Source organism: Heloderma suspectum, chromosome 16 (genome assembly GCF_057233095.1).
Source record: "Heloderma suspectum isolate Gila_16-S chromosome 16, 16-S_ref, whole genome shotgun sequence".
In the NCBI taxonomy this organism is placed as follows: domain Eukaryota; kingdom Metazoa; phylum Chordata; class Lepidosauria; order Squamata; family Helodermatidae; genus Heloderma; species Heloderma suspectum.
In genome coordinates, this window is record NC_139473.1 from 4,615,739 (window position 1) to 4,629,407 (window position 13,669).

General features: G+C 48.6%; 1 protein-coding gene across 3 annotated transcripts in view; it reads left to right on the forward strand.

Moving 5' to 3' along the window:
• Nucleotides 1-13,669, forward strand: part of DOC2B (double C2 domain beta) — a 109,829-nt gene that overhangs the window by 12,389 nt on the left and 83,771 nt on the right. For all 3 annotated transcript variants that reach the window (XM_084822946.1, XM_084822945.1, XM_084822944.1), the window contains exon 2: nucleotides 12,643-12,722. In XM_084822946.1, coding sequence (XP_084679072.1) covers nucleotides 12,643-12,722 — 80 coding nt within the window. The remainder of the gene's footprint in view (nucleotides 1-12,642; nucleotides 12,723-13,669) is intronic.

Consider the following 13,669-nt stretch of genomic DNA (forward strand, 5'->3'; position numbering starts at 1 on the left):
TGACTGATGTCATCTGGCCTGTGGAGGGCCATGTGGGGAGACAGCTTGGCACCCTGTCTTCAGTGGTTGAGGAAGGCAAAGGATGGAAAAAGTCCCTATGAGGAGAGGTTGCAATATTTAGCTTTTTAAGCTTAGACAAAGATGAGTTTGTCGAAAGGTGTCTAAAATTATGTGCAGTGTGGAAAGGAAGATGTTTTTTCTCCCTCTCCCATAATTGGATTCACCCCATGAAACTGAATGGTGGGAGCTTCAAGATGGAGAAAGGGAAGTCCTTCTTCACACAGCACAGAGTTAAACTGTGGGATTCACTTCCACAGGACATAGTGATGACCACCAAGATGGATATCTTTAAAAGGGGACTGGACAAATCCATGAAGGAGGAGGCTATCAGTGGCTACTAGTCCTGACAGCTAAACCTTACCTCCAATAACAGAGGCAGGATGCCTCTCACTGCCAGTTGCTGGAGGACACAACCACAACCACAAGGGTGATCATGTGCTGATGTCCTGCTCATGGGTATCCCATTGGGGCATCTGGTTGGCCACTGTGAGAACAGAATGTTGCCATTCTTTTGATCCACCATCAAACACTGCTACACACCTGTGCTATTGGATGTATGAGAACTGCTTCTCTATACCCAACCTACCCCAGGGAGATGGGCTGGCCTTTTCTCCTTTCACGTGCAGATGTAGCGATAAACACATATCAGAATGGGTGTGAAACATGCTGTCTTTGCATCATGCACTGTTGCTTCAGAATGGGAGCGTCATGTATAGTGACGGGTGAAGTGACACTGACTTAAATCATGATTTATCCAGAAAGTAACAAATTCATCCACGTGAGCTCGGTGAAGAGTTCTCCTTCAATAAATAATTTCATCGTCCATATACGAGTTTTTGTGCATGCGCAGTATCACAGTGCATCATGGGAACCGTACTTTGGAATTCTGCAGTGCAGCATGATGTCACATGTCACCCTGTTGCATGGCTTCTTTCTGATTCGTTGTTTTCATGTGGCCGGCCTGCATAATGTGATGTTTGCCCACCAAGCACCATTATGAAGGTACACACGACAGAGTCAGCATCCTTCTCCTTGTGCAGTAAGAGCTACTGTGGCCACGCCAGCAGTGAGGGAAGCAGCTAAGGAGACTGCTTCAAGTAAGTTTTTTGGGGGTCCAGGTGGTAGGACAGCTGAAAATTTAGGGAGGGATCTGTGTACTACTTTACTGCATGTGCTTTGAAGCTCTCAATCCATCCCTAACGTAATAGTGAATTTGTAAGACCCCCAACCCAGATTTGCGACAAAGGTGAGCATTACAAACAGGCTTGTTTTGACCCACGAGCCAAGAAATTACTCAATTTGGTGGCAACACTGGCCGTGTGTCAGCGGAAGAGGTCTTGCCAGCCTTGGGGCGAGGTTATGAGCCCGCTCGCAGTTTGTCAAAGGGGACCCCCACGGAATGTTCCGGAAAAAAGAAAAGCCACTGTGGTTTGCCACAGGGACTCATTTTCCGGGGGGTTCTGAGAACACAGTGGGTCAGTCTCTCCCTTTCTCTGTGAGTGTGTGTGTGTGCATGTGTGCGCCTTTTTATTCTGAGTACTTTTCAACTGAGCTCCTGTGGTGGAGAAGCATTCAAAGTGCAGCATGCAATAGGGAGTTGCCTCCTACAATGGCGGCACAAAAAACACAAACAAAAGCCGCTCTCTGTCTTTCTGCCAGTCTGAAGGTTACTGAACCTGCATTTGTTTTCTACAGGAGAGAGCTAATCCAACCAATCCCTTGTCAGCCTTCAGCTCCTCCGTTCAGAGATCTGCCTGGCTCACAAACAAAACCCAGTTATCTTGGGAGTGACCGTTAGGTTGGCCTCTTATGCATCACTCCCACCTCCCAAAAAAGTGGATTTAGAGCAGAAAAGGCCTAAAATAGTGGCAGGCAATGTATCGTCTTCCCAACGTGGTTGGATTTCGACTACCATCCTCCCTGAACACTGGCTCATGGGAGTTTGAGTCCAACAACACTGGAAGAACCACACGTTCCCCACTGTGGACCTACAGGAATGGGCAGAAGGTGACTTTCCAGAAGTCCGGACTTCAGCTCCCAGAAGCCCCTGCCAGCATGGCCAATTGTCAGGAATGCTGGCAGGGGCTTCTGGGAGCTGAAGTCCAAATGCTGGGAGCTGAAGTCCAAAACATCTGGAGATCAGCTTCTGCCTACCTGTTGTGCTGACGGCCTTCGATCCAGCTGGAGATGGATGGATAATGGATGCCACGGAAGCTGTGCATGTCTGTTTTCTCACGGTTCATGTTTGTGGATTAATTGCTCCTGCCAGTGGCCTGGATCCATATGGATAAAGAAATATGGTTCAAGCACCTGCCAGGCGCGAGACGGATCGCTGCTCTGCCGGAAATGAAGATTGCATTACACTCCCCGCCACCCCCCTGCCCCCAGAGTCCTTCCATCCCAGTTGTTCTTCAGAAGCGTCCTCCCGTTCTTACTCACCTGGGACTCCAGCCAAATGGGAGGCTAAAGAAAGAGGGAGCGTTGGCTTCTCTGCTCCCCCCGTCCCATCATTTTCATTCTGGAGGGATTCATCGTTCACGTCCAGGCTCCTCAGCTTTGGACGAGAAATGTCAATTTGTCTCGCTCTTTGGAAATTAGCATTGTGACTCAGCGGAGGTGGGTGGATCCGATTTCGGCGGGGCTGTGCACCCATTCTGGATTTTCGTCAGAACCAGCCAGAACTCCAAAGGAGCTATCCAAAGTGCAGAACCCTGTCCCCAAAATAGGTTCAGCACCTTGGATAGCACCTTTAGAGTTCTGGCTGCTTCTGACTAAAACCCAGAATGGAATTGCAGCCCCTCCAGAATCGGAGCCACCAGCCTCCACAGTTGTGAAGATGTGCAGACAATGTAGGTGACTGCGAATCTGTTTTCCCTAGATGGCCCTCCCCCTTCCTTTAGCCCCATCCCTTCCCACCAACCATCAATCCTTTGTTTTTCCCACCCTTCAAAACAGTGGAAACGCTTCTCCTCTGGCTCAGTTATGGGCAGTAAGGGACCTTTGAAATCAGCTAGTCCAGCCTCCTCCTCAGTGGGGATGCAGAATGTTGGATGCAGCTACATTCCACATTCCATCACACCCCTGTCAGACGCTGTGGTTGGAAGATTTCTGTAATGAACAGAGGGCTGGACTAGATGATCTTTGAGGTCACGTCTAACCCTAGGATTGTATCAGCTGCTATCTTATCCTCTTAACTAGAGGCATTTAACCCTCTGGTTGAATACCTCCCCAACATCTCAAGTTAAAAGGATTAGGTAGCAGCGGACAGAATCCTAGAGTTGGAAGGGTCCTCAGAGGTCGTCTAGTCCCAACCTTTGGTGGGAGGGTGCCATTGCAATCGTGTCCTGCTTGTGCATTTTCGGCAGGCAGCTGGTGAACATAATGCTGGACTAGAGTGGCCCTTGGTCTGATCCAGCAGGGCTCTTCTTATGTCCTTAACCGTCTGCTCAGTGCAGGAATCTTGCAGCCACAGCACCCCTGACAGATGCCTGTGCAACTTCTGCTTAAATACCTCCAGCACAGGAGAATCCACAACCTCTCGACACAGCCTGTTCCACTGATGAACAACTGCCAGTCGGACGTTTCTCCTGATGTTCAGCCAAACTCCCCGCCCCTGCCATTTCTGACCGTTGCTTATGTCCTACCCTGTGGAGCAACGGAGAACACGTCTTCTCCATCTTCTGTGTAACAGCCTTTCAGATATTTGAAAACATGACTGTGTTTATGCCATGGGCGGTGGGTGGAGATCAAAAGCATCCCACTGGAAAAGAAAAGAGGGCGATATTGACTCAGGCCATGACTTCTGATGGTGCTTCTGTGTGCTGCATGCCTGCATCCCAAAATATAGACAGTGGCTCTCTGTCGGAGACACTCAACCTAGTGGTGTCAGGGAGCCCCAAGGTTTGGCCATCTCAGCAGGCTTGCCTCTATGCTTGGGGAGGCCTGGCTGGCCATCTCCGCAGGAGTGTTGTAAGGGTTACCTGGAAAAATGCAGACAAAGCATATTGTATACTATATTAAAAATAAGTGTGTGTGTGTGGGAGTCACTGTGCATTCTCTGCAGCTTCCAAAGGCCAAGCTTTTCATCTTGGTTTTAAGACGCCGCATTTCCTTTCCACTTAAATTTATCTCCCTCCTAAAATAACCTGCACTTTTATCGCAAAGCCCATCAGCCTCTGGATAATTTGAAGAGGGAAAACATGGAGGGAAGAGAGAGGATCAAAGCCCATTAATGAATTCAGCTTTCCTAATGATTTCTTTTTTTCAAAGAAAAATCATTGCAGACAAAACGCCTGCACCCTCGTAAGCAAGCCCGCCAGTGGCCTGCAGCTGTCGTAGAGCCGTGGCTTTTCTCTGTTTTGTTTTTAAAACACACATTTTTTTCCCTTTCATTCACGCCTTGCTGTGCAGAGGTCAGCTTTGGAAAGGCTGTGACAGCCAGGAGGCCCTCTGGCCAAGCAGGGCCCCTGGTTCTCTGCTTGAAGTGGTGCCGGCCAGGCTTTTTGGAGCGTGCCTCTTTAATTAAAAGCAAAACCGAGACTTAACATCAAGTGTGCATCTTGGCAAGGAGAGGGAAGATGGCAGGCCGACCATGACGGGGCGGTGGATTTAGCCAGGGGCTGCGGCAGGATGAAAGCCAGCTTCCGGCGGGGAAACTTTCTAGACTTTCGACGGGTGTCAGGTACCGCAAGTTGCTCCAGGCTGCCACAAGCAGGGGGGGTCGTCCACTGGATTGCGGCGTATTTTCATGCCAAGCTCGTATTGCCAGTAAGGATGGCCTAAGAGAAGCTTTCTTCCCTTTCAGAATGGGGGGAAACTGCGCAAAAGCCGGGAAACCGCCAAACGGCTGGTGGCTGGGCGGCGGGGGTGGCGCCAGGGGACGGAGGCATGGGCGTGTGGGGCAGCCCGGAGGACCTGTGGTTTCCGACCCTCATCTCTCCACGGTCCCAGACATGCAGCAGGGCCTTCCCGACCCACATTTCATTGGCCCTCTCGCCCATTGTTGCTTGGAGAGAAAGGGGGGGAGCCATCAAAGGGGAGAGGGTGCCCCACGCACAGCTATCCTCCCCGACTGAGGAAATGCGGCCTGTCAACCGACTGCCATCTCCCTGATCCAGCTTGGCGGAGCTGACGGTGAGCAGGCGGCTTTTGTCTGTCCGCCGAGCTCCGCCGAGCAGCCAGAAGGTTCAAGGTGACCTTGGGATCAGAGCGGGGGAATCCCTCCACGGTGCGTTCCTCCCTCCACCACCTGAGCCACCTCGCTTGCTTCGGATCTTCGCTTCTTCGGCAAATTGCTTTGCCCGAGGTGCTGGGGTCATTCAAGGATGCGTCCAAGCCGGCTGGAGGTGTGTTTGGAGCAGATGGCCTGGGTCCCCAGCGCGTTGGCGGAGGGGCTTGATTGAACGGCCTCCGAACCTGCAGGACTGGATTTTGTTACCCTCAGCACAGTCCTGCCGAATGCTGCACTTAATGGCAGCCACGTGCCGGGCCCAGGCACACTGCGTGTGTTCGGTTCTCTTTCCCTCAGTAACAGAAGTCAAACTGGAGGGTAAAGCCCTATGCACGGATGCCTGGAAATTGCCCTTTCTCCTCAGCTGTGGTTTCTGCAGTCTCAGCCTGTACTTTCAGTACTCTCGTCACAGCCTTAAGGACTAGAGCCTTTCGTTTCAAACCAAATTCATCTAGAGGGTTTTTTGTTTGTTTGTTACTTTTGAGTATGCTGAGTTGTACACCAAATACACAGAATTGCAGACTATTCAGAGGCCTTATGCAACTGCCACTACTGTAGTAGCAGTAATAGTAGCAAATGCTGCTGGTATTAGGTATTACTAGTAGTAAATACTCGTTTGGGAGAGAACCAGTTAAAGCAGAAAAAAAGGCAAAGCTAGGTGCTGAGACCTATGTGATCATAATGCAGCCACAACACCCCCCTCTTCTGTCTGGTCTTTCCCAGGATCGTAAATGGAGATTTCTTCATAACCCCCCATCCATCTGGCTTGGGTCCAACAGTGTCAAACCCACCCACCACCGAGAGCAGTGCTGGTTCCAGGTCTGGGAGGGCCCTTGGCCAAGAAGCCTGCAATGGGCCCGCTCCCTCCGTGAGTCAACCTTCTCGCCAGCATGGTCGCCGGCTGCTCTTTCTCCTCCTCTTCCTCCTCATGGCTTCCACTTGCTGGCTTGACAGGCAGAGAACTGGGGAGCAGGGGGCCGCGGCATCTCCTGCTCCTCTTCCTCACACCCACCGCTGTCTGGGCCGGAGGGGAACAAGCAGGCTGCAGTGGGGCTCTTGTCAGTGGGGGCTCTTGTCAGTGGGGCTGATCATGCCAACCCTCGATGCTGGCCTTGGCCGAGAGGGTGGTAGGAGAAAGATGCAAGACTTGGACCATTGCAGCTAAACACCTGGCATGTTCAAGGTGTTTTTGTGTGTGTCCATGAGCACCAGAAGCCTTAAGAAATGAAACAGTGGGATGCAGCGTGTTTGGGCACCAGCTTCTGAGCGCAAAGGGGTGCGATTCTGGGCAGGGCTTCTGCGGCCGCGCCGCTGCCTATTTTTAGAGCCTTCCTCCTCTTGTGCTGTTGGCCAAGGGTTTCTTTGCAAAACCGCTCTTAATGCAAAACACTTGGATCCCAGCAGCCACGACAAGGAAGAGAGACTGTCGCCTCCTGCCAAGGCAGACAGACTGCATTTCTCGGGTCTGCTCTCTTACTTGTTAAAAAGGAGAACTGTGGAAACATCAGAGCTGTTTCTGTTTCAATATTTTGGTTGCTTTCATTACCGTGTGTGTTGAACGGAGCTCAGGAAGTTTTTTCTTCTCTTTTGCACCTGAAAGTGGGGGAAATTGTCACCATCTTCAGGGCCAAAATAGCACACGCACACACACACACACACACCTGCTTTTCAACGCCAGGCAGTGGGTTTATATGTTTGCTGTTAATTTGTGGAGCAGAAAAGGAAAGGTTTCATGTGAGCGTCCGGAACCCTGCTAGAAAAGACACAGTTCTCTTGACCTGTGGTTGGGATCCAAGCTCGCAGCTGGTGCTTAGCCTAGGAACTGGGAACAGTGCTGCTGCTACTGCGCAGTAGTGACACCACTACTGGGTTCACACTACCGAGACGCTCTTTACATGGCCATGTGCATTACTTCAGTTGTGAAGCACACAACTAACACTTCTCATCCTCTACCCATCATATTCCATACTTCACAGCAGGGGTGTTCAGCCCGAGGGCCAAATCCCATTTCAGAGAAGCTCTCGGGGGCTGCATTGCAGTGGTGGGCGGGGCCAGAGGGAAAAAAGGTGGGCCAAAATCACCCAGACTACTAGCATACTGTAGCTTAAAGCACTTCCTTCCAGCAATTAAGCCTTAGGAGAGGCATTTCAAGCTTCTACAGTGGGGGAAAAACTGGCCCAACGCCAGCAAACTACCAAACCAGGTGTGGTTGGTGGGAAAGGGATGCAGCCAGGGGAAGGGGTGTGGCCAGATGGGAGCCCCGGAATGGGCTGGATTTAGCTCGTTAGCCTGAGGTTCAACACCCCTGATATAAGCCCTCACTTGAGGTCTGGTAGCTGCTGAAACAACATCTGCTTTTCAGCTCCTGGGCTCTTACAAACCAGTTTATGACTCAATGGACTAATCTGACATTTGGCACTGTGGGAAAGGTGTTTTCGAGGATACCTGTTTTGAGGCAGAAAAGACACATGTGTGCATGTGTGTAAACCTCCCAGTTCTTGTCTCCATACGAACAGAGAAAGCGCGAGTGAGTCACGGTTTTCGAAGGATGTCCTTCTGGGCACGCTTTTGCAAGACCCTGGAAAATCAGCTGTTTGCCTGCCGTAATTGGAAGTTTTAACGAGGCTCTGTGGATTTCTTCTCCCCGCCTTGCCATCCAATTTTAATCGGCCCGTTTTAGCTTGGCCGGATGGCAGCTGTGGGGGGAAAGTGGCGCCTTCCCTTGGGTGGGAGCTTAGCGGACGAAACCACCAGGTTTGTTTGCTCTAGGAATTACCCTGGTGTTTGCAGGATCAGGCCCTGATGTTTGCAGGAGGGCCTCCAAAGACCCAAATGGCCAGTGGCAGCTGCAGGGAAGAGTATGTCTGCCAAGAAATACCTGCTGCTCCCTGATAATATCTACCTCTGTCTGTCTGTCTGTCTGTCTGTCTCTCTCTCTCTCTCATCTGTGTCTCACAGCCTTCCAAAGCATCATTAGCAGGCACGGGTAATTTCTCTCCATTTCAGAGTGTCAAAAGGGGGTTGTTGTGCCAGGCTGGCTTGCTACCTTTCAGAGAAGTCAAGGTAGAGGGGTGGGCTGGGGGCTACCCTAGTCATCTAGCTCCTAATCCCTGGCGGCCAAATCCTTCTACCGCTTCCAGAACCACAAGGCCGGCTTTCAAATTGAGCCATCACCTGTGACTTGAATGCCAAACACCGGCAGTACAGGATCACTGGTTCATTATGATATTTTCTCGCCTTTGCCCAGATTGCGCATTTGGGGCCAGGAGCCTTGCCTGTCTCTGGGTTTTATCGGTGTCCTTCCCTATGTTGGCTGTGAACCAAAAGCCACGCCGCCAGAGGCTGGGAAGGAGCTCTAGTGGGTTACCCGTAGGGTTTCCATGTTTCGGACTTTCGCCCCCAAAGCTTTAGGGAGTTCGTTCTCAGAGCACCAAGTTTAAATTGCAGCTAGCTTTGACTCTCAAGTGTAGGAGTTTTACAGCAGTGTTGTTTTTAATGAAAGAAAACACTGCTTAATTGAAAAATGAGTGGGAAAAGAACACTCTTCCTTCTCAAAGATAACATATTGCATAAGAGGGATTTTCCCCCCATTTCCTATTTTAAAAAGGATTCTCTCCCCACCAGATTGTTCCATTTTCCTGGCCTTTACAGCTCTGTTTCTGCCCTTTTACCATGCCTGGACCACATCCCTGGGCCCTGTGTAGGTAAACTGTTTTCTCTCTTAAGCACATTGTGACATCATGAAGCCATGGCATCATGAGGCTCCATGACATCATGACGCCCCACCCCATCAGAGTCAGGCTTTGGGAGACCTGGCCACCTTAACCACCCGGGACCTTAACCACTCACCCTTCAGTGCCCCCTTTGGTGCAGAAGGGAATAGCAGGCTGTGCAACATCGGCCTCCCTGATTGGCAGCAGTTTGCAGCCACTGGATTGGTCAGGGCTGGTATAAATACCCAGAGCCTGCCCTTTTGCCTACGGATGGATGAATTTGTCAAGTTCTTTCTGTCCCATTTGTGATCCCCCCTTAAAAGTCTACATGTTAATTCACAAGTATTTCCATTTGCATTTATTCCTAATTTATTTATATATTTCTAACATTTCTATACTGCCCAATTGCCAAAACTCTCTAGATGGTTTGCAACAATGAATGCCATAAAATGCAAGACAATACAATCCACCATAAAAATTTACAAGTTTAAAGCAACAGTAAAAAAATAAAAATAATAACCAAACAGAACCTAGTTGCAGTGCAAAGATTTAAAATACGATGCCAGATTTAAAACAGAAACTGAAAAACTAAAGTGCCTGGAAAAATTAAAAGGTCTTTGCCTGGCACCGAAAAGACCACAGTGTAGGCACCAGGCGAGCCTCTCTGGGAAGCTCATTCCACAACTCCTGCTATACACATTTTTGTAGGGACTTGCCCCAGTCTATACATTTTTGTACAACTTTACCAATATATGCATTTTTCTGAGGCATTTCCCCATAACATAATGCATGTTTGTGTGCTTTCCCCCCAATATATGCATTTTCTGTGCTCTTTCCGTATGCATTTTTTTTACCCCCGCAAAGTGCATTGCAAAATTCGGAACATATCGCCATCTAGCTGTGTTTGGGTTCACAGAGGACTTCAGGAAGGGTGAATTTGTTAAGTTCACGTTAAAATGTGAACCCATAGGAAGTTGGGAAGCTCCCTCACATTGAATCAGACGTGGGTCCATCTAGCCCAGTATTGCTGATACTGGCAGCGGTTTTCCCAGCTCTACGTACACATGCCGGGGATCGAACCAGGGATCTTCTGCATGCAAAGCAGGGGCTCTGCCACTGAGCTACAGCCCCTCCCCAACAGATCTCTCACCAGTCCCCACTTTTGCTCTCACCTGCACAGCGCACAGTTGAAGTATAGTGTTCACTTCTACAAGAGGCAGTGATGGCCACCAGTTTGGAGGGCTTTAAAAGGGGATTGGACAAATCCATAGAGGAGAAGGCTATCAATGGCTACTAGTCCTGATGGTTATTTGCTACCTCCTGTATAAGAGGCAGTATGCCTATGTTCACGAGTTATAATATCCTGGAAGAAGGAGAGACTGGAACCCTGAACAGCGTGGAGTACATGGTCTCATTTATAGATACTTTCCTAGTCACCAGTGGTGAGAAATAACCTCTAGCAGGCAACCAAACAAGGAAGGCTATCAAAGGCTACTAGTCCTGATGGCTCTGTGCTACCTCCAATACCAGACGCAGTATGGCTGTGTACACCAGTTGCTGGGGAACATGGGTGGGAGGGTGCTGTTGCGCTCGTGTCCTGCTTGTGGGTTTCCTGTAGGCAGCTGGTTGGCCACTGTGTGAACAGAATGCTGGATTAGATGGACCCTTGGTCTGATCCAGCAGGGCTCTTCTTATGTTCTTATGAGAGCAGGAACATCTGCTTGCCAGCTCAAGTCCCCTCAGCTCCCAGTTCTGGCTACTAACATCAGGGACACCTGGATCACAGAACAGAAGCCATTCCAGGCCTAGAATCTGAAACCACCACTAGTTCTGGCCTGGCTCCTGGCCAGCTCAGATAAAGTCAAGGATTTCAGAGGGAGGTTCAGGGGATGGTAGCAAAGGACAGAGCCTTCTCAGTGGTGTCCCCCAAATTAGGGGAATTCTCTCCACAGTGAGGTCTGCCTAGCTCCAACATTGTCATCTTTTTGGTGCCTGGTTAACACTCCCAGCATTTGACAGCATGGATATTTAATTATATTAAGCAGTATAGAAGTATTACTAAGAAATAAAAATGGAAAAATAAATAAAAATAAGGTTTTTAATGGGATTTTTATTGTTGATCGTGCAAAATTGTTTTAGATTTTTGTATGCAAATGGTTTTCTATTACATTATTATATTGTACTCTTAGGGGGTTCATCTTTGTAAACCTCCCAGGGAGCTTTGGCTATTGTGCGGTAAACAAATTTAATAAATGAATGAAATGAATACTAGTACAATTGCTGATAATAATAATATCAAAATAATTTTATTATTTATATTACTGTTATTATTGTTATTGATTTATTCTAAAGAACAGCACAGTAGGGATTTGGAAATCCAACGGTGTAATTTACAACCTATTCATCTTTTCTGCATATCAACATCCTACTCCGTTTCTCTCAAATCCTTCCCTTTTTTATGTGCTGTGCTAAATTTAACCAGCCTTGGCACAGTCATCTCTCTCTCTTGAATCTTTCCCCCTCCCGCCCACACTTGCACCCACCTTGTTTTCTCTCCACCATTCTGCTAAGGACTGGCTTCAAGTATGTTTTGCAATACTTGCATTTCCACTTCAGTCTCTCTACTCTCTACTTGGGAACAAGCCAGCTCTGGAATGGCAAAGGCAGGGGTCTGTGCGTCTGGCACGGGAGCATCGCACGCACATGGAATCTGGAGCAGAAATTATAAATCCCCAAGGACCAGCTCCTTTTCATTTTTAGGAAACCAAGTTTCTGGCCCTCATGGGGTATTCCAAGAAAAAAGGGTTTGGAAATGGTAATGGTGGATGATGTCAGAAGCAGAAAACATTAATTATTGGGTAGGTTAGAAATGTACTAAATAAATAAATCGGCTCAGAGATCTTCTCAAGGGGAGAAGCACCAAGTGGTTCAAATCAAGCATCAAGTGGTCCAAAATCAAATTATAAAAACCAAACTGGTAGAAGAAAATACCCAGTAGAAGGCTGAGCATTTAACACTCAGAGGTAGAGTCCCTCTGAACCTGGAGGTTCCGTTTAGCCAAGAACAAAATGGCGAGCTGTACCATTCCATGCATTTTTCTAGTCTTGTTTTTAAAGCCTTCTAAAACAAGGGGCCATTATCATATCCCATGGCAGTGAATCCCGTAAGTTATTATGATCAGGATGTTATATGCTTCCTGTTGTGCATTGTTTTTACCCCACGATTCTATCCCCTCTTTACTCCACTCATTTTGCACTCCAGGTTGCTTGTTAAAAACCTTTGCCTTTGGTACGTGATTTTGGAACTCCCAGAAATAGATTCACATGAGAAACCAGAACAGAACCGATAAGACAGGTCCGGAGGTTTGACCCTCAACAAATTGCCGAAGCTCATCAAAGACTGTCTGCCTCTGAGTATTAAGTGTTCAGCATTCTCTTTGCATTTTATCAGGAGATTTTCTTCTCCTGAATAATTCCGGCCCAAGCTTCCTTGGCTCATGAAAACTTCTGTGATCTTGAGACTGCACAAAGACCTTTTGATCCCTCATCTGGATCCCCCTGCTTCTGTTAACCCAATAGATTTGCATCCAGAAAGGAGCCAGCCACTTTTAATATACTTCTCCTTTTTCATCTCTTCCAGCTGCCCTGGGGACATTAGATTTCAGCTTGCTCTACGATCAAGAAAACAACGCTCTTCACTGCACGATCAACAAAGCCAAGGTAGCGGATTCTTTAGCGTCACGCTTGGGTGGTGTTTTTTCATTGCTGGGGGGGGACCCCCCCAATCTGGAATTCTATAGCGGCATGAAGATCTCTTGGTGATGTGGTTTCAGAGTGAATCTTCATACTTCAACCTGTGCCATAGGTTTTTAATGTCCCAGTTGCCCACTTTTCTGTGATTTTCGACCTCTACTGGTTTTAGTTCAGCCAAGCCAGGTTGGGTTTGTTAATGTCAAGGGAGCCAGTGCTGGTAACAGATTACCACAAGATGCAGACATGGGGGATCTAGTTTCAGGCAAGTTTATAAATTCTTAGAGATGTCGGAGAAATCCGGGGGGGGGGGGTGGAGTTCAAAGAATTTTCCTAGGTTCGTCCCCCTGGACTTCATTCCCATTACCACTGTGACATCCAACTCGGTCTGCAGTGAGCTGGGCCAGTTCATGGATTTTCTAGGCATTTTGCGCATTCCCCCCCCACACACATAGGTTCTGCAATTTGCACTAATTATGGCCAAACGTGCACAAATACAACTGAATGTGCATGAATTCAGCTGTAATTTGTGCAAATTACAGCCAAATTTGTGCAAATTCAACTGAATTCATATGCATTTGACCGTAATGTTCACAATGTGCTCAGAAATGTGCGCAAATTGTGGAACCTGTGGAAAAAATGTGCAAGAAGAGTTCCTGGAGTTCAGGGGAAAGTCTGCAGCTTGGTTTGCAAAGGCAGATTGAGCCGTACAGGCCCTGGAACTCAGATGAGTGAAGAGAAGAACCGGAGTCCCCAGCCCCGCCCCATTTTGCCTCCAGACCCACCCACCCCATGCAGCCCCCAAGAGCTTCTCCAGAATGGAATCCGCCCCGCAGGATAAACTAGCTTCAGCATGAGCTGCGGGAGGGTTCGGACCGCAACATGAAGACATGGGCTGCAAATTCAGCAGGGATGAA